This window comes from Poecilia reticulata, linkage group LG17, assembly GCF_000633615.1.
Source record: "Poecilia reticulata strain Guanapo linkage group LG17, Guppy_female_1.0+MT, whole genome shotgun sequence".
Classification (NCBI taxonomy): Eukaryota; Metazoa; Chordata; class Actinopteri; order Cyprinodontiformes; family Poeciliidae; genus Poecilia; species Poecilia reticulata.
Genome location: NC_024347.1, coordinates 17806044 through 17827047, shown reverse-complemented (window position 1 = coordinate 17827047; position 21004 = coordinate 17806044). Strand labels below are relative to the sequence as shown.

The 21004-nt window shown below is 39.5% G+C and overlaps 4 protein-coding genes across 5 annotated transcripts in view; 3 read left to right on the top strand and 1 right to left on the bottom strand.

Moving 5' to 3' along the window:
- Positions 1-5747, bottom strand: part of tnn (tenascin N) — a 56599-nt gene extending 50852 nt beyond the window's left edge. Inside the window, exons 1-2 of one of the 2 annotated variants that reach the window (XM_017310237.1) lie at positions 5583-5747; positions 5399-5465 (exon numbers count right to left, since the gene is read on the bottom strand). The gene's annotated coding sequence lies outside the window, so the exon portion shown is untranslated. Of the gene's footprint in view, positions 1-5398 lie in introns of both variants that reach the window. The other variant, XM_008434157.2, reaches the window with a different exon arrangement.
- mrps14 (mitochondrial ribosomal protein S14) lies at positions 5283-7128 on the top strand. The gene is made up of 3 exons (XM_008434156.1): positions 5283-5389; positions 5783-5947; positions 6603-7128. Exons 1-3 carry the CDS (start codon positions 5300-5302, stop codon positions 6783-6785), a joined length of 438 nt encoding a protein of 145 aa, XP_008432378.1. The 5' UTR covers positions 5283-5299; the 3' UTR covers positions 6786-7128.
- A 594-nt stretch (positions 7129-7722) lies between these two features.
- On the top strand, positions 7723-10807 carry cacybp (calcyclin binding protein). Its single transcript, XM_008434162.2, has 6 exons — positions 7723-7858; positions 8888-9098; positions 9225-9321; positions 9410-9509; positions 9808-9902; positions 10463-10807. Exons 1-6 carry the CDS (start codon positions 7841-7843, stop codon positions 10623-10625), a joined length of 684 nt encoding a protein of 227 aa, XP_008432384.1. The 5' UTR covers positions 7723-7840; the 3' UTR covers positions 10626-10807.
- A 1583-nt stretch (positions 10808-12390) lies between these two features.
- Positions 12391-20392, top strand: plk3 (polo-like kinase 3 (Drosophila)). Its single transcript, XM_008434163.2, has 15 exons — positions 12391-12710; positions 13640-13747; positions 13841-13957; positions 14465-14594; positions 14706-14793; positions 15188-15283; positions 15378-15576; positions 15711-15837; positions 15971-16086; positions 17100-17220; positions 17310-17393; positions 17737-17899; positions 17983-18112; positions 18203-18313; positions 18411-20392. The coding sequence occupies exons 1-15, from the start codon at positions 12495-12497 to the stop codon at positions 18606-18608; spliced, it is 2004 nt and encodes a 667-aa protein (XP_008432385.1). The 5' UTR covers positions 12391-12494; the 3' UTR covers positions 18609-20392.
- The last annotated feature ends 612 nt before the right edge of the window (positions 20393-21004 follow it).

Sequence of the window (21004 nt, the reverse complement as noted above, 5' to 3'; positions counted from 1 at the left end):
GAGCTGCACAATTTTATGATTGTGCAGCTCAAACTAATTAATTAAAATCTTGGTCAAATGAAGTAGCTAAAAAGTAAATAAGAAATGAGAATGCTAAACAARGGGTGTTGTATGACAAAACATATTTTACATACATTTAGCAAACCGTGCCATGATCTGAAACTCAAAAATAAACAGTCACAATTTACAAATATGCAGTAGTTCATGTCCCAAAACCACTTGAAAAGCACAAAATCACCACTGTGTCACAATATTGTAGCTGCCAACATAAAATGAGATCAGAAATTTGACTTACACACCTGGTGGCTATTTTTAAATAAACAAGAAGCTAATTGAATCATTTGATGGTCAGGAAAAAGCCCATTCTTGAARGTTAAGTCTTTAAAAATGAATARGTTAATTTTAAAACTTCCCCAGTTCAGCGACAAAATAATCAAATGCAGTAGTGTCTGGTGTAAGAAGGAAAAAATGTTTCAGTGAGACATTTCCTGTATGTCTCTGGCTGAGTAAAATAAATAACTCTCTCTCTCGTTGAGATGTCGTAAATGTCATAAACGGAGCCACAGCATTCAAGCCTTCAACCAACCCATTATGCTGAACCGGATATATCTGGCAACGTTTTTTTTCTAACCAACATAAACTGAGCAGATGTTCCAGCATTTAAAGGTTCTTTTAATAAATCATTGACAAGATCAGCCTCTCAGGTTGAAGTTTTGACCATAGAAGTGTTTTGCTGTGGACTTGGTATATTTTAACAGTTTGCATGCATGCTTTAGAAAACACAAGAGAAACAGTATAATAAGCACTGAAGGCTGTATTTTAAATCAACTAGCACCTTGTGTGCAAACWCACCACTCAAATAAAATAGAGGTAAGCTCCTGTGTTTGCTATGATATGGCATTAGGTCATGTCTCCAGATTGAAAACAAACACATTTTGGGAATATCTCACTAAAACGCAGTGCACAGAATTTGCTGTCCAGGTGGTGTGATGGATTCACTGGCACATYAGTGTGTTAAATCCTTCCACTCTTTGCAATTACAGGTCAGACAYAGCTCATTTAGCAGGAGGCCTTGACCTAGCTGACATGGAGGGCCCTTTCTCCCATAACTCAGGAATGCCAAGCATTCCCCCAGGGTTTAGAGGCAGACTTTTCCACTTTATGGCATGCAAGCAGGTTATGACATACATATGAGGGTGATAAAGCTCATAAATAGGAGACATAGTGTGATGGAATCACACCAGCCATAACTATTTGACTTCTTGGACCACAATCCTCTGATACACCAAAGTGCACAGAGTGACAAATTAATTGTACTTAATATTGCAGAGGCATATAAAATTATAATGACCCACTAAACTGGTCTTCCAACAACTCCCACTCATTTTAGTCTTTCGTTGTGTTTATAAATTCCATAGTTTGAAATACATACTAAGACAAAGATGACAGAGCARCTCTACTTGAAGGTACCAATAGTCATGGAAAAAATAAAGTATACCCTGTGTCAGTTTTAGGTTGATGAAATATGAAAAATGTAGCTCATATGCAGTTAAAGAATTAGAATCTAACCATAAGAGGGGAAAAAACACTACTGATTATCATATAGATAAAACATTAAGCAAAAATGTAAACGTTTATGAAAAATTGGGTACACTTCARATAAGCACAAACTTGGCAAGATATGTAAAATTCTAGAATTTTATATTGACTCTAGGAAAGTGTACTCACTCTAGTAAGGATATTATACAAAATAGAGGTCTTATGCTGTATCTCCACACTGAGCCACTCACCAAGCTCTGCTGGAGGTTTCTTCCAATTATGGCTCAGTAGCTCAGAGAATAAACAGACTTGAAAATACTTCTGTTAATTTATAAATCACTGAATGGCCTAGCACCAAAATACATTAAARATATGTTGTTATTGTATCAACCTTCCAGACCACTCAGGTCTTCTGGTCCTTGTCTACTCTGCATCCCCAGGAACAGAAACAACATTAAAGATCAGCATTGAGTTTCTATGCTCCATTGATCTGGAACAATCTTCCAGAAAACTGCAGAAACAGCTTTAAACTAAGGGCTAGGCTCCACTTGTTTAGAGCTAGGTTAGTAGTAATTGGAACACTGAGCAATTGCTTGATKATTTTGATGACTGCATTAGACAAATGCCATAATGTTTATTGTTGGCRACTGCATGATGTTTTTTTATGATGTAAAGCACTTTGAACTGCCTTGTTGCTAAAATGTGTAATACAAATAAACTTGACCTTACGAGAGCTCTCCTCTCCACTTTGGATACATGCATGCTAATTAGCTGTGCACCGATTTACYGGCCAGCCAATTTATTGGCACCAATTTMMTTTATTTTGGGAGATCGGTCATTGGCAGACACCTACATGTGAAGCTGATCTTATCTACCTCAGCAAAGGTCTAAAAATCAAATGGGCGTCATTGTGGTGCGTTGTTGTTKTTTTTWATTATGCTCKGCATTTAAAGTTCAGGTYTACACAATTTTAYCTCATTTAGTAAAYCAAGATAAGATTTATATGGTTGTTCATACCAGCAATGCTTAACAAACAATGCCAGAATTAACTGGGATGAGAAATTTCAGTTCCACCCCATTACAATAATAGATATTTTCTTATGTTGTGCAAATTGAAGAAACATTTTTATTTTTATTGCTGATTGGGACTTTTGTCAAATATTTGAACTGAAACAAAAGAGGCATGTAATTCTGAAAGCATCTAAGATATAATTTATCAACTTCATTTTTCACATATTTCACTGCTAGTAAGGACTATATATGATTTATGGCGACAGGTTCATGTGTAAACTTGTCAAGGTCAAATGTGTGAATGCCCACCCACAAGGAACATTTTGTTTATTGTTTACAAGCTGAGTAGCAGACATTAAAATGCCAAGCGGGAAGACACAGTCATTTGTAACCATGAATTTAATAGCTTAGTCGTGTGTGTTTGCCCCATCTATCTTACATTTCATCAGCGAGGCATTAAGATAAGAAAGCTATGAGATGCCAGCAGCAAATTAAACCGCTTCCCTCATCTTCAAACGCTTTTATAGCAGCCACAAAGAAAATACACAGACATCTGTTCCTATCACATTTTCATCTCAGTGTGGTATGGAGTAAATCAGACCGATGTTTGATCAGCCAAGGGATCCTTATTTGCTTTAATCAGCATGTTTGGGATGGGATGAAAGAATGAATAAACCGCTGTTACAAAGAATATTGTTGACTGACATCCGAGAAGTTGGTGGTTTACTCTGGCAAATGAGAGYGCAAGTCTTCATCTTTAAAATAAACAACGTCCAGTTCTAAGCATTTGGTGTGCTTCCTTCCTACTAATCCTTTTTACAAAACTTTTGAAGGGTACAATACATAMTATTACATAAATTGTTTTACTTTCACACTAATAATTGATTTGTTTTAAAAGGCAAATTTCTACAAGAAGTTTGTTCATTTTGCATTTACTTTACTCTTTCAATGTTTTTTTTGTTTCGTTTTTTTTTTTTGCTATTCTCACATGTATCCAGCATTCCCAGTTGCTTCAGCATCAGTCAAATTATGTCATTGGTTGACCATGCTCACTTGACTCCTGTCAGTTTTATGGATGATGCCACCTGTCTATTGTCTCTCTGAATAATGTCCATTATCCTCTGAAGCACACTAGTTTAACGTTGCGTGGCTTTGWTGTTCAGTCTCTCAACTCCTGAGATCTCTTGTAAAGCCTGTAAATGCACATCTGTTTCCAGAAAATGCAACATAAACTCCACCAATTCCTCTGTCGTACAGACCAAATTAACGCAATTAGCCAACATGGTTATCAAGTAGTAGCAAAGCCAGAGTGCAAGTACTCTAAAAATAAACACAACCCAAGTAGGGCTTTAATTTTGTGTCATCTAAAAWAATAATAAAAACCTCTTGCTTCTATTAAGCTGTAAAAGAAGTGACTGAAAAAGGCAGCAGTGAATCATTTTTAACCTATAAACTCTGAGGTTGATATCTGCTGGCAGAAGTTTAAGGGTCTGACATTTATCATAATGTTCAGAACTGGAAATCCTGGAAGGTCAGCACTCACATCCTTTTCTGTTTTAGATGTCTCAGGGATTATTTTAACCTTCTTGGTGATCTTGGAAAAAGTCTTTAGAGGCGTTTCAGTTAAAGGCCAAAACATTCTGAGAGCCAAACAGCAGCTTAATTATGACATACTACCACTGTAAAATGACAAATCTGTTTTTCCAAATTTCAATAAACTTAACAAAAAACATTTTGACCTTTAAGACAAACATAGAATGACTTTGGTTCCGTTACCATAATATTAACATAAAAATAGCTGTTACAACAAAAGACTTGGACTGATTTTAACAGTCACTACTACCGTACGTTACCCACTGCTACTATTAAGAAAACCATGTTACAAACGCAGCTGTTTGAAATATACTGGCTATTAAATTTTTTTKTTGTTGTTGTAAAAATGGTAACCTGTAGAGAGAGAGAGAGATGTAAGCGCTGCATCCACTTTGTCATGTGTTGGTGTTTATCCAAGAACGCATTCCCTCCAGGGTAAAAAATAACGAGGAAAGCTTAACTGAATCTATTATTTTGTTCCTTCTCCTCTGTATAAAACATAAAAAGACAGTATCCTTCTGAACTTGATAAAAATAAATAAAAATGTCCGAATACTACCTTACAAAAACCTATTCGCTTATTCTGCATGATCTGGGTGGATCTGCACTTGAAAGTACTCAAAATACAATTTTAGTCAGAWGTAATGTTCTTTATTGAATATAAAATGTAWGGACTCTGCTCCTCCTGGCTGGTGGGAATGTCCTTGATGCCGTACTGTATATTATGGACCTACATTGCCACCTAGTGGTTTCTAAGTAGTACCACAATAATTTGTAATTTTTTTCAGATTAATTTTATTATTTTCAACGGATTGGGTTCAGTTTTACTCACAGGCTTCACAGTAGTTTTGGGATATCRGAATTGATATAAATCCAATTTAATCATCATGATKTGTGATTCAATCTTAAACACAGCAATGTGCCTGTTAAAAGAAAACTGTGCATCTCTATTGACAAGAGATAAAGCCTAAAACAGCAGTAACTTCCGCATTGCAGTGAATGCTCTATGTATAAAAAACGTTAAAGTCCGAAACACTAATTTTGGGGTTTACATTTTGAAATAGAAGAATTAAATGATTATATTACCCTCCTAGCCAGAGGGGGCAATATATTCTATCTCTTTATATCTCCTTTGGTAGTTCAACCCATAGACATTAATGGTTCAACCTAGATCCATCATGGCGGCTAACAGAATAGCATRTATGGGTCTAAATGCCCTTTATTCCACCGTTTACGCACCGAAACAGGTAACTTACCTAATTTCAACACACATGTTGTGGCTTGCGTGTTGTGAAGGAAGCCCTCGGTTCTTAGTCAGGAAAACTGAAAAAGTAACAATGAAAATGTTAATTTTATGACTGGTTTTGTAACGCTGGCTTGGATGGTAACGCTAGTTTTCATAGAAACTGTTTAGATGTTGCTTACTGCACTGAAACTCACCTTTCTGTGTTGCGGTGGAGTAAAAAGAAGTGTGAATGTGGCTTGGAGTGGTTAGTATGGCTGGAACAGCTTGATATAAATTTAGCTCTGGCGTTTTGTGGCTTACCTTTCTTGTGGAATGTGTTCGTCTGATATAATTTGGGAAAAGCCTGGGCTGTTAGTTGCACAGCTGGGAGTAACTGCATGTTAATGATGGACAGGCACTGAGGAGCTGCTGGGGAGCAGTGGACCAGCTGAGAAGTTACTACGTTGACTGGAGGATGCTGAGGGATGTCAAGAGAAGACAAATGGCCTTTGAGCTTGCTGATGAGAGGACACGTATCAATGCACTGCGGAAGAACACCATCTTGCCCAAAGAACTCCAGGTAGAGTTCAGTGTTTGTACCAATATGTTCCTTATTGGAATTGATCAGACATCTGCAGCTGACCCAGAACGCTACTGCTTACTGTTTCTCTAAAAATAGCACTTCGCACCAGTTCTRAAGTCTGTGTTGTCTTGTATCAACCTTCCAGACCATTCAGTTMTTTTGGTTTAAATCTACTCTGCATTCCTTGAGTCAGATCAACATCAACTGAATGTTGATGGAGAAGCAGCATTCAGTTTTTATGCACCACTTTCACAGTTTCCAGGAACAAACTTCCTGAAAATTAAAAAATGCTAAAACACTGATTTCCTTTAAATTAAGGCTATAGACCCAGTTATTTAGAGTTACCTCTGATTAATAGCTGAAACATTGCTTAAAGTGTTTATTTCAGTATTTGATGATAACATTTGAGATCATGTAATTTCCAGTTCTTGTTTATTTTATGATTTTATCATGTAAGTCACCTGGAGCTGAAATGTACCACACAAATAAACTTGCCATACCTTAGTTTATTTGTAGGAAATTAGTTAGTTGTATTATTTGTGTGTATTTATGTCTTCCAAAAGGGGGAAAAGTAAATATTATGAGGGTTTCCAGTTATTAAAGGTATCAGTTARGAACTGATTTTGGAAACTTTATTTTAATTTGTTTGCAGGAAATAGCAGACAAGGAGATCGCAGCACTACCCAGAGACAGCTGCCCTGTGAGGATACGCAACAGGTGTGTGTTGACCTCCCGACCTCGGGGAGTGAAGAGAAGATGGAGACTAAGTCGTATTGTCTTTCGGCATCTAGCTGACCACAACCAGATGTCTGGRATCTTGAGGGCAAGGTGGTGACTGTGCCCATGTTGGACTTGTTACACAGATCGTGTCATTAAAAACCTGGCTGTTTCACAGGAGGGAGGACATCAGCGTTTCAAACTTGTGGATATGTGCTGTTTGCTGTACAGTAATCTCCTTTTGTTTTCCCCTGTTAAGTAAACTAAAATAAAAAAATTGTTTCATTGTACACATTAAAGAGATGATTAAATCTTGCTGCAAATTATGTTGCTCATAGATTGTTTTATTAAGATATACTCAAAGCATATCAGTCTTATGAGAAACAAGACACTGTCCTACTATTGTAAGATGCGTCTCCTTTTAATGTCAGAAATGCATTAAAAGCTAAGCAATGATTAAATATGGCTTCAATTCATTTTAAATAAGGTTTCGATAAATATAAGGTGCTATGTGGCTGAATATCTTTTTTCTTCTTTCATCTTGTGTTCATTCATCCTATCTTTTTTTCTTTGTATTTTCCCTCTTTAGCTGTCTCTTCTTCCATCATTTCTTTCTCTGTTTTGCATTTTTACTTAAAATCAGACCTCTGTCAAAATATAATTCATATTGAACTTTTGTATTTTATATTTTACTATTAACACAAAGGACTTATAAATCAGAAAATATCACTTTAGAAAAGTATGGAATTTCAGAATAAAAAATGTGTAACCAAGCAGGTTATACAGTATATGTTATACAGTATATGTCCACATCAAAATTGCACTTAAGTTGCATTGTTCACATCACTTAATAATAATTAACATTAGAAGTAATAATACATCTAGCTATAATGCGCTTTTTAGGGCATTCAAAAACATTTAATACTTATTCAAAAAGATATTTATTATAATTGGTACTAGTTATATTAAGGTTGTCAATACTCATTCAGGCCAATGGGTGGCGGTGTCAAACAGTTGACCCTCATGAGCGAACAGCAGAAGTAGATGACGTCATTTCCTGTACCGGGCTGGCGGGGTCCATAATGAAGGAGCAAAGGTAAAGGAACCACTGTAGCAGCAGAGCTTCAGCAAGCCGGCTAACATCTGGTTACATCTCAGAAGTACAAGAACATAATGGATATAAAAGAGCAGGTRAGCCTCAGTTTAGGCCTTAGCATTCTGACAGAAGAATAGTGGTTCAAATATACGTAACTGAATTTATTTTACTTCCGTGACAGCATTTCATATTATATTAGTTAACTTTGACAAGTACACAGACAACRSAAAACTCTATTTACTGTTTCTTTCTTAAAACTCKAGTAATCTGTGCTTTATGATTCATTCTGATGTATTTTCTAAGTATGATTTTAGTACCCGGTGTGCGTTGTGGCAGTGTGCGTTTTTATCTGTGATGCTAACTTAGCTTTTAGCTTTGAATGGAGTTTGCAAGAACATTCTAGCAAATTTTAGCTAGCAGGAGACGCAAATGCGCAGTCTCGTGGCCTACGGCTTCTAACTGCCATAGCAACGAAATGAAGTCACGTGATTTAATAAATATTCCTAAAATTACTGCTTGTAATGGGTTTAGTGACAAGTATCGTGTATATAGTCACTTCGTACTGCTACAAGAAAAGAAGGGAGCAGATTCCTCAAGTCTATATTTATTTATAAGATTTGGTTGTTTATTTACCTGGTGTCRTCTGCTTATCAGTAAATTGATTATTCTGGGTTCAATATATATTTGTYGGTATTTTAAATMAATTTCAAATTGTATGGCAATGTTTTCCGTTTAAGCCACTGGAAGTGTCTGAAAATCCAAAAGCTTTTTGGCCAATCAGGRTAGATATTCTTTAACACCTAAAATTTTAAGATATTGGCATTTTAGGCAAATTATTTTTCTGTATACAGAAAAACACTTGAAGATGGTGAAAGTATGCTTACAACTGAGTTTGTAAGTGGGCTCTATTAGATTAGAATTGATTTCTAGCTGACTTTTAATATCTTTTTTTTTATCATTGTCCTGTTGCCTGTTGAAGAATGGCTTAAAAGTTATTACCTATACTAGATTGTTAAATAATATAACCCTCTGTTATTTATGTTCTCTCAAYAATCCAGACTTAATTGTAAAATGGCTCTGCACTTTATGGAATATAAAACTCCCTTTGTTTTTGTCCAACACAGATCACTCAGCTAGAAGCTGACTTGCAGGAGTTGAGCTCCCTCTTGGAGAAATCGGAGAGGAAAAGGGTTCAGGACGTCTTGCAGCAGGAACAGAAGAAGGTGGAGAAAGAACTTGCAACCAAACGACAGCAGCAGCTGCAGCAGGCTAAGAGAGAGGCAGACCCATCTGCAGTGTCCAAAGCAGCGTACGCCGTGAAGATCACCAGCTATGGTATGTCTGTTTAAAATGGATGTATTATCAGTTAAACTGCATTCAAGAACTTGAGAAGATTTTTTTTTTTTWAAAGAACTGTTAAGTTTTTGTAGAACTGTGACACTTCACTCAACTTCCCTGCAGCATGGGATCAGTCTGAGAAGTTTGTGAAAATTTACCTGGATTTGAAAGATGTGCACAAAATTTCAGCAGAAAATGTAGAAGTGGACATCACAGAAAGGTAACGCGAAATATCAACAAATATCTGCTYTGTTTATTCCTCATGTGACAAATTGTATCGTTACAATTTCTTATCGTTTCTCTTACAGGTCATTTTCGGTGCTAATTAAAGACCTAAATGGTAAAAATCATCAGATGACTGTTCTCAACCTGCTGCATCCGATCGATGAAAAGGACAGCTACAAAAAGGTCAGTAAAACTAGAAATACAAAGATATGCATATTTTCCTAACCAGGTTTTTTTTTTTTTTGAGCAATTTATCCTTTTTCTTCTGTCCTACACATAAAGGYSTGCCGATTTATYTCTGGTGTACCTTCTATTATCCAGCGTACTACAAATTAAACAGCTAGTTTGTGCTGAAAACTCCTGTATTGTTGTATACCATTTCAAATGAACAGGGCTGCTTAAAACAACTTTTGTTTTTACACCATATTTTTATATTTGGGGATTTTTTGCATAACGTGAAGCTTCATTTTGTTTCTTTCAGGTAAAAACTGACATGTTGTTGATCATGCTAAAAAAGCAGACAACAAAGAAGTGGGAGTGCCTTACAGCAGTGGAGAAACGGTCAAAAGAGAAGGAGTAAGTTCAAAATGTACCGGTAGACTTTAAGTTAAGGATTTTTTTGTTGTTTAGGCAGAAATTGAGGTCGTAATGAATTACAGTAGCTTGTGAGATACTGCAATGCATTATGAATATAGTTAAAAAAAACAATCTTTCAACTATTCAAGCCATTTGCAAAGTTGGGAGAGACACACCTGAAAGACTTGAAGATGTCCATTGACTCATGCTGAATACAACGCCATACCTTTTCAGAATTTTAGATGCTCTTATTACTTCTGCTCCACTGTTATGCATGACTTTCATGTTGGTCTATCGCATAAAACTCCAATATTGGTGTTTGTATTAGATGAAATGTGGAAAAATATGGTAAATGAAGCCTTCTCTTTGGCAATTCTACAATTGTACAATTCCACATCTAATTTGTACTTTGTACACATTTAGATAAATTACCAAATATATCTGTGCCACTTATCTGCCATTACCTACTCTCATCTTCAACAATGATGTGAGCAGCTGAGAGAACCCACGCATATGTCTTACAATAGAAATTACAATATTTTCCTGCCCTATCTCAACAGCAAACCCTCTATGGATGAGAAYGCAGACGCCAGCGATGGCCTCATGAGCATGTTGAAGAAGATTTATGACGATGGAGACGATGAGATGAAGAGAACTATCAACAAAGCCTGGACAGAGTCGCAAGACAAGAAGAAAAGAGGGGATGATATGATGGACTTCTAAATATTCCTTTTTTTCTGCAGTGTGACCAAATTAGAGCTTTAAAGATCAAGAGTGCATGACCTAAATATTAAAAAGTAGTGCTCATGTCATTGGAGACTATTATACAGTCCTTCAATAAACTTGATCTTTTTTAGGCCAGTCATGAGCTCTAATAAATAAATATCACTGTATTGTAAAGAAAAGCTACGTCCAGCAGATGGCGCCCTTCATTCAGTGATCGGTCATTATTGCTTGTTTAAGATTTTCCAACACTCTAGGACAGTGGTTCTTAACCTTTTTTGGGGTACCGAACCCCCCAGTTGCATATGCGCATTCACCGAGCCCTTCTTATTGCAACCCCCCCACACACACACAAAATATTTGCGATATTCTGATTTAGTAATGTAATTATATTAGCTGTGTTGCCACCCCCACGCCACTAGAGGCAGTAGCAACCCCGAAAAGATGCGACTAAGGTGCAGATTTAGACTAGAATTTGGTAAAAACGGTGAGTTTTGCTGAAAGACACGAGCTCAAATCCATGCTGAGAGTGGAGTGGAGCTCCTTCAATCAGGGCTGCCCCGCAGCTCTGATTGGCTAAGCAATGTAACGCGATCCTCTTCAGCAAGTGATGGCAAAGCGGCGCGTCATCACGACTTTACACAAGTGTGTCTTTATCTCCGCGGCAGAGGCTCCGCCGAACCCCTGAGACCGACTCATCGAACCCCTGGGGTTCGATCGAACCCAGGTTAAGAACCACTGCTCTAGGAGTAAATTGTGGGTAGTGTATTCTGTGTCCATTTCTTCAGAGGATGACAGGTCTGTAACGTGCCAAAGTSACACCTCGGTTTTCCTATAAATAAAGCCATCCATGGAGGWRGTCATATCCCTAAAAACATAATTCTGCTTTTTAGAGTGTTCATCTCTTTTGCAACTGAAATGAAAACTATGTGTAATTCCTCGTTTCATCATTTATATTTTGTTCTTTTTGGATAGTTTCTATTAAATGTGTAGAGTTGGACTGTTCTTAATTGTGCTCACTTTTTTCCAAAATATACAATTGTACATCTTAATTTTGCGTTTGGACTTTGCTGTACAGTTTGTTTGTTTTTTTCTGTCATACCATTCAACAAAGATAACACTTGAACCCTCTTCCGTGTTCGTCTGTTTTTTTGTTTACATTTCCCTATTATGCTACATAAAGGGGTGCGTTGTTTCTTTGGCATTTATATTGTATTTGCTTTATTTCAAAACCCTTACATTTATGAATAGAGAATATTTCCTTTGTTTTTGCACGCTTTCTCCAGCAGGTGGCAGCCTTCTGTAGAATGTATCGGATTTTGACTCGGGGGGGATTCTGGGTTTTTATGAAGCAGTTTACACCGTGCTGTTGTTTTTATAGGCTTGGGAATAGTAGCAGCTCTTTTAGCGTCTTTAATTACATTTCACAAACTTGCTGACGTGTTGACGATTTGTCCATAAARGTATGTATCAATTAACATTTGATTATAAGATAATAAGYAAGTAAATGTCAGATTACTTACAAAAAAAAAGGGAAAAAGCTGAAACGACGATTAAAATCCGAATTTAGACCTAATCTTGTAAACCGTTGTGGATTATTGATTCATGTATTGTTTCATTCATATATCTCACGCATCCATATTTCAGTGAGACTAGCTGAGCAAATCATCTGGACTTTCTCCTCCTCTTTCCCTCCGCCCCAACCCGTCTCCGTGACGTCAGACCGACTATAAAGCCTCGCAGATYTGCGTCCAGACACGCCAGATGGAGACAGCCGGAGCAGAGGSAACCAGCACACAGCATCATAGTTCTTTCTGAGAAATACGCAGGAGGAAGGATTTGGATACAACATTTCATCGAGAACGTTTAATGGATTCCGGCTGTGTTAACGCGGCGCAGCGTATTTCGTGCCMCAACATGAACGCGGATTTATTCAAGCCTGTCCCGGAGCGCGGACACCACCAGTCCTCCGCCGCGGCGAAGAACRGCAGGAACAAACCCGAGCACGGCAAACCCGAGCTGGCTCAGGTGGTGACGGACCCCAAGACGGGAAGGTCCTACAGTAAAGGGAAGCTTCTGGGCAAGGTAAGGCAGAGCTGATTATCGTCCATGCGCTCCAATCCTGTTCCACCGGTTCGCGACAGATCCGTCTAGAAGCTGAATGAATAAATTATGATCCGAGACGCAGATTAGGAGTCGCGGGTGAAGTATGTTCCATGTATGTTGGTTATTGGGGAGGATTTTGGAGGGGAGAACCTCGTGGTGGGAGCGGTAAATCTAACCTGCATATCCCCCACCTGCTGTGCGGGGTTTTTTTTTTTTTAATGAATGAATCAGACGCAAGGTGTGCCCAGCTCCTGTTTGCAACACCTTGTATTAGAAGGGAAAAAAAAAAAAAAAACAATCTCAGGAATGACTGAGCAGAACATTCCTTCTCGTTTTCTTTGACCTTATATGGCTCCCTTTTGTCTCATTCCTCCTAGTCATACTGAAATATTTCCGCTACAAAGAAGCGTTTTTATTGTCATTTATTTTATTTTTTTCCTCAACGTGTTGCTCCATCATGTCATGTATGTGCTGCGGCGGAGGGCTGTGAGCCAGACGCCCCCCTTGCTGCCTGCTCTCCCCCCCCTCCTCCTCCCCTCCTCCTGCCGCAGAGCTGGAAACCTCTCCGTCACTTTCACGGTTAATGAATGCAGCAGTGCGGTGTGCTTCATCCTTCACATCTTCCCCCAGCATGTGGAGACGTGATCGCATCAAGAAGATGCAGCAGTTAAAACACCCGATTGTCTGATTCGGACCCAAAACGCGCCTCTTGACTTGCGTACGGAAACGATCCACTGAGTAGATCGGCCTCGTTTCTATGAAGCTGCTAAATTACAGATGGCGAATCGCTTTAATTGCTCAGTCCAAAGCTATTGATCCCCAGCTGAAAGGCTTTGCCAGGGAGGCTGATTTATTTATGACCATTGCAGGCTTTCAACCATTTTAACCCGTGACTGTGCTTTCCAAAGGGTGGCTTTGCACGATGCTATGAGATGACAGACCTGTCCAACAACAAAATGTATGCTGTGAAGGTGATTCCTCAGAGCAGGGTCTCCAAACCACACCAGAGGGAAAAGGTACACTCGTCTCATTATGCTCTGAGTCCATTGCATAATCTCGAATCCATCTGAAACGTGTTCACTAACCCATCTGTATTTACATTTCACCAGATTACCAATGAGATCGACCTGCACAGGTCCCTGTCGCACAAGCATGTAGTGAAATTCTCCCATTATTTTGAGGACCATGAAAACATCTACATATTCCTGGAGCTTTGCAGTCGGAAGGTGAGACGCTGGAATTCTCTGGAATGATTTGGTTCAGTTTCTTAAATCAAACAGTTTGCTCTTCTTTTTTTTTTTTCTTCAATCCTTCATCAATTTCTGGCAAATTCCAATTTAATTTTGCTTCTCAATTTTTGTTGGATTAAGAACTTTCATTTATGTATGTTACCTGAGGGGTAGTTGAAGAGAGGGAGAGGAAAACGCCAGTAGCATCAGTAGTTTCTGAATCCATCAGAAAATATCTTGACAAGAATACTGTGTTTTATGCATCAAAGTTGGATTTGAATATCTAACAAAACTGTATCACACTGAGTTGTATGAAAGCATAGCTACAGTTTTGGTATTTGGCAAACGACTTATTGAAAAGCCCCAGAGAGTTAAAGAAGCAACCAACTTGCTATTCTTTGCAAGCAGTTGTCTGAACTTTGACCTCTCATACAGATACTGTAACGAATGTGTTTTTGAAGGAGCGCAGGGTTTGACTGTCTCCTCGTCGCTTTGTCTCTTTAGTCCCTGGCACACATTTGGAAGGAGAGACGCACTCTGACGGAGCCAGAGGTGCGATATTACCTCAGACAGATCATATCCGGCCTGAAGTACCTCCACAACCGGGGGATCCTGCACAGAGACCTCAAACTAGGTACGTGAATGAAACTGCGCTATGGGCGTCCCGGGAATCTGATGCTGCGTTAGCCATGCGCTTGTCCTCTGTGGAATGCTGACTTAACGGAGGCATTTGTCCCTTTTTCAGGTAACTTCTTCATCAACGAGAACATGGAGTTGCGACTTGGCGATTTTGGCCTYGCTGCCAAGTTGGAGACGGTTGAACAGAGGAAAAAGTGAGTGCTTGATTTAAAACAAAATCATTGAATACTAAAAATTATTGGGAGAGCATTTGAGTACCGTAACTTTTTCCGGCAAGACCAAATTGGCCTTTTTTTTTTTTTTTTTGGGCTCAAAGCAGCTTAACCTAAAAACCATTACCTCAGTTACTAAGCAGTTTCCTCCTCCCACTGCTTTCCTCCTGCAAGTACCTGCCTGAACCAGTTTCCAAGTGGCAGTTGAATGCAGGGCTTAGATCAGAGTTTCAGTACTTTTGAGATCTTCCTGTGGCATACCAGAATGAGTGTAGCAGGAAAAAACAAAAGACTTCGGCTCGTTCTTTGTCACTGTTGCATAATAGAAACTGTTTTGAATTCTACTCTGTACTCAAACATGCACCTGTTTTCTCAGAACCATCTGCGGAACTCCRAACTACTTGGCCCCYGAGGTGCTAAACAGGCAGGGCCACGGCACGGAGTCGGACGTCTGGTCGCTCGGCTGTGTCATGTGAGTTTGGTTTAGTGGRCTCCGGTAGACCTCGTGTACCGAAATAATTTTGGTGTGAAACTGACCAATGGYGTCTCTGGTTTCGTCCTCGTAGGTACACGCTGATGTGCGGCAACCCTCCCTTTGAAACGCTCGACTTGAAAGAGACTTACAAGTGTATAAAGGAAGTCCGATACACTCTCCCCTCCACAATCTCCCCCGCTGCACAGAAACTCATCTCTAGCATCTTGCAGAAAAACCCCAGCGACAGACTAACTCTGGATCAAATTCTCAACCATGAATTCTTCTCCAAAGTATGTCATTTCCCAGCACTGTCGCAGTTTGCATAATAACGTCGTGCCATCATCTCATGATTGGCAACTTTGTTGTTCCATAACAAAGATTAAGCTTTTTTTTTTTTTCTCTCGTTTTCTCTTTTCATTTTCAGGGTTTCACCCCAGACAAACTCCCTCCCAGCAGCTGTGTAATGGTACCAGAGCTCCATCCGCCAAGCCCTGCCAAGAAGTTCCTCACTAAAATGGCAAAGAGCTTCTTTGGCAAGAAAAAGGCAAAAGGTAAGCGGCACAGTCACMGAGCAGTTTTAAATATAGCCTTAAAAGCTAATGAACCTRCTGGACTGCATTCAGGCTTTCGGCTTGAAACCTTTCTAAGGGCAGTGGCTCATTAGAACCGCAATTCTCTTCACAGCAGAGAAGAGTCCATGCGAGGAAAAAGATGACAAAGACATTTCCAAGCTGGTGTCGGGCATCGTTAAGTGTTCCATCAACAGGCAGATAAGCTACAAAACAGTGGGAGCCAATGAGGTACGTCTTATTGCCTTTTTTTTTTTTTTTTTTCGTGTGTGTGTGTGATTTTAAATGTTCCCTTGCTCTTCCAAGCAAATAGCAACCTGGTTTAATTAAAAGAAGAGCTGGCAAGTCATTCTGGCAGCTGAAACTCAAAGCTGGCACAGTATCACATGCTAAGACCTCATTACACATGGTGTTAAAGTGGGGAACAGTAGACTGCTTTTAATGTGAAGGGAAGTTTCTTTTTCAAAATTGTTTTGAAATGCAGTCGCCAAAAAGATAATTAAGAGTAAACACAAGGTGACCATATAAAGTTTTGGGTATTTGCATACAAGTTATTGTTGGAGGCGTTTAAGTAGGAAATTTGCCACGGCCGACCTGTGCTAGATGCTTATTGTGAGGGCTAATGTGGGTTTTTTGTTTTTCTTTAAATTATTAAGGGGGAAACTAATTTTGTGGTCTGTCTAAACACTTTTGTGAGAACACATGCACACGATGTGCTCATTAGAAAAGATGGTTATCTACCACCACAGACTAAATGCCACAGCAGCAGGATGCTCAGTTGGCCCATMCCCTAAACTSACTGGTCCAACTTCTATTTATAGAGCCACATTGTTTTGTTCCAAGAACTTGGATGTTTCCTTGATCAATGTACTTGGAATGATTAACTGGAATTTAGTAACTTTTTTTTTTTTTTTTTTTTTAAATCTCAACTGTGACGGATGATTCCAAATTACTGTGATCGAATGGCATTGTGTGTTGAAGCCGTTTTCACCTCTTTGCATCTTGCATTTGCAAGCTTAAAGCAAAAAAACGTAGCCAATGACGTGCCAATCATTTACGATGCAGTAGATGTTGCAACATTGCTGCAGGAGCTGGAAGAGTTTGCAAGCATTGACTCATTCTCGTTCTAGAGCTCGTCTGCAGTTGCCATTCTCTAGCCTGGGATTGTTCCTTCATTCTCTGCGATCTGTCTTTATTTATTTTTAATACTGAATGTGTCATTAATCGTGACGTTTTCCTTTCAGGGACCTTCTCCTGCTGATCAGCTGGTCAGTCCCGTGCCTCTAGAACAAACTCCTGCTGAGGAGGAATCCAGGAAGTCAATCTCCCGCTCCTTCAAGGGAACCATGGCCAGCAGCACCGAACGTAGGTTTTTGTTCAAGTCTGATTTCCTGACATTTCTCTCACTTTTCTTGCTTATTTTGTAATGGGCATTTTCTTGCTTTCCCCATCAGCCTGTGAGGATGTCCTGACTCCTGCTGCTGTGGCCGAAGCTGCCATGAAGGAGCTGAAGAACTGCCTGGCCACCATGCCTGCAGGTGAGTTTGGAAAGCTTGGTTATAATTGGTATTCGATTTGTAGCAAAGAAACGAAAAGCTGCTTACYGTAACGTGAAGCATCGGGTAGTGATGCCAAATCTTTAACGTAAACAGGAGCTCGTCTGAGCTAATCTGTTTCCCCTCAGACTTTTTTTTTTTCCCCCACCCTCCTTAGCCTTCAGCCATTTAAGTCCTTGAAATACCTGCTGACTAAAGCATCTCTTAACATTTTTAAGCCGTGCACCTTTTATTGCATTAATGGCGTTGGTAAGACGCTGACTTGTGGACTCTAAATAACAGCAGGCTTCTTAACCCGATCTTTTCTCCTTCGCTTTCTCCCCAGCTACCAGAAACCCGCCCTGCTTGTCCCGGCCTCAGTCCTTCCTTTGGGTCACAAAATGGGTCGACTACTCCAACAAATATGGTTTTGGATACCAGCTCTCCAACCAAAGCATCGGCGTGCTCTTCAATGAGGGAACGCATCTCAGCCTCTGTGACCAACGCAAGTAAGTGGCTCAGATGCTGCTTTAAAAACGCCCGGGTTGACTTTTTAAAGATTTTTATCTAATAAAATTCCCTTTCCCAACAGGACGGTTCACTACTGCTTGACCAACAACAAACACTTCACATTCCCAACCCAGTCGCTACCTGAGCAGCTTCGCAGCCAGAAGCAGATTGTTGTACTCATGGCCAACTACATGGAGCAGAACCTGATGGAGGTATGGAGCTTTTGTCTGTAGCTGTATAATTGAAGTAAACCTAGCAGAATGGAGYCAGACGATCTAACCAAACGTTTCTATTCYTCTCAGGGTGGGGATCTTCCTTGTGAGGAGCAAAGCTCCGGACCCCCTCCTCTGCTGCTTCAGTGGGTCAAGACCGACCATGCTCTTGTCATGCTCTTCAACAACGGCACCCTGCAGGTTGGCGCTCGCTCACAGATTCTAAAACGGAGCAAGTTGTTGAGAAGCTCTAGTCTCGCCTTTGCTTAAATCCTGCCTTCAACTCTTTTCTTTCCAGGTGAACTTCTACACCGACCACACAAAGATCATCCTGTGCAAGTCGTCCGACGACGCCTACCTGCTCACCTACATCAGCCGGGAGCGCGTCTCGTACACGTACCTCCTCAGCATGCTAAACGAGATGGGCTGCACCGCTGAGCTACGTCACCGACTCAGATATGTGGTCCAGCTGCTCCAACACCACACTGACGCCTGAGAGCAGAACTCTCGGTCTTACAGGCTGAGTGGCAGATACTTAAGAAGCAGCCAGACCGGTTACTGACTTTGTTTGTTTTGTTTCCCTTACTTGGCCTTTGCTCGTTTTTGTTTACTTTTTTTTGTTAAGGCAGTGCAGAGGGCAGGTGAAGCCTGTTTTTAACTGATGACCTGCTCAATTCAACTGAGTGACAATCTTTCCTGGACTCCTRTTGCCAGGGTGATTGGTTTGAATGACCTTGATGACATAGAGCGGTGGTGAAGTTACCCAAAGAAGCGTCTGCCCGAAGGGTTTGTGCCTACCAGTTTTTGCCTCAAAAAGGGTATCCACCTGGAAGGTTTTGATACCTGAAAGAAGAGATTAGTACCTTGTCTGAAACGATGGAACGCGTACATGAAGACCCACTTAACTCTCCTTTACTCACCCAGAACCATTGCTTCTCGATGGATCTTTGTGCACCAATGACCCTGCAGCCGGTCAGCTGATTGACTGTGCAGGCACGGTTTCTCAAAGGTTCCTAAACACTAAAACAAAACTGTTCAAATTGCTTGCAAATGAAAAGGCTTGATCTTGTGGTTGAAATGCGGTGAGGCTGTTTTAATTCCAAAAAAGCATTTCAGCAGCAAGTTCTCCCTCCCTGTAGATTGCAACTGTGATCTTTTTTTTTTTTTTCTTTTTTAAAGCAGAGTTGCTTTTGGATTTAAGAATAGTTTGACTTGAGAGAGAGAACCTCCTACCCTCTGTCGACTTCTGGCCTTTTTGGAATGTGACGCACATTCATTTTTTATTTTTTTTTCTGAAAATGAGCCAACAAAAGATCACTTAAGATCTGAACCTCACACGCACAATATTTTCAGGCTCTTTAAATGAAGGCGAAACGTAAGTGATTGCTTCTTTTGCTGCAATGTCACTTTTTTTATTTTATTTTCGATGCAAATTTCACTGATGCGGTACACAAGATGCTACAGGGATGAACACTGTTTTTCACTTTTATTTGCTTTATTTTCTTTGACTACCTTTTTTTTTTTWYACACACGTTAAATTTTATTYGTTTTTAACAAAAATATTAAAGGTTTCGGTTTTAAACAATAATTCAGTTTTAAATTCACTTGCAGTATAGGTGAATGTGTGTCCTCTACACAAGTGCCAGGAAACGAGGCTGCGTTCTTTGGGAACCTGAGGGTGTGGAGGTTTGGATAAAAGTGCCTTTCTGAGGGATGTCTGTATAGTGCAATAACAACCCTTTGATGAATGTCAAGCTGGCTACATGCAAGATTTCAGATGGGGTTTTTTTTAAAGGCGGAGTTTACTTTTGCACTTCGAGCCAAGTAGCAGAAGTAAATCCAATAGCACTACACTCTCACTACCTGGTATAAGCTTTTAGAACAACTGTTAGAAATATATAGCCCAATAATATCCACAATGGGGAAAAAAGAAAACATTGTATTCTGTTGTACTGTACTGTAATCCTTCTGGTTTACATTGCTTTCTTGATCCAGAGTTGTGTCCTTAAAACTGTGACCTGGAATGCAAGTATTGCCTACATGTGTTCCCCAAAAACACCCAGTGTTGTGAAAGCCATCTGCCAATTCAGAAGAGTCTTTATTTTTTTGGCACATAATGTCTTTATTTATTTTTTTATTTATACATGTTCTTTTTTTTTTTTATTTATTGTGTAAATGTTGCGGTATTGACACTAGGAAATGTTCAATTCCGATCACCTTTTTTTGTATGTCATGTTTTGGGGGGAAAATGGGACAAAAATAAAGTTTATTGAAAATTAATTTACTTTGCTTCTGAGTTGYACTTTACCTTTCATCATGATTTTTTTTTCTCCAATATTGTATAATTTGAAACTTCTTGAATCTAGTCATTTTTATGAACGACCAAGGTTTCATWTGTATGGCCAAACTGCTTTAAAGTGTGAACCGCTCATAATGGCAAAAAAAACAAACACTATTTGCTGGAAAATTAGACTAACTAAGCGGTCATCCAAATGGCAGAACACAATTTTAAGACCTTAAAATGTCACTAAAGAAGCCARCAGCCTCTATCATAAAACCAGGTAGTACATGGAACAACTTCACAATTGATTGGAAGAGTGATTGGTTTGAATGACCAATCACTCTGACTGGTAGATGGCTACAAGAAATGCATCTTTGAGGTTGTTCTTGCCAAAGGGGGTAACTATTAACAGGAAAGGGTGTTTTCAGACTAAATGACACATAATCTCTAGTGTGCATCTACAATTCATTTTCCAGAGATGAATAAAAAGCTTAGACAACAAATGTGGGGAAGCCTATTTTGAAATACCAGAATATTTAATAGGACGCTCAAATCCTTCGCTRTCCTGTTATGAGCATCATTGTTTGCCAAACTCTATTTGGAGGAATCGG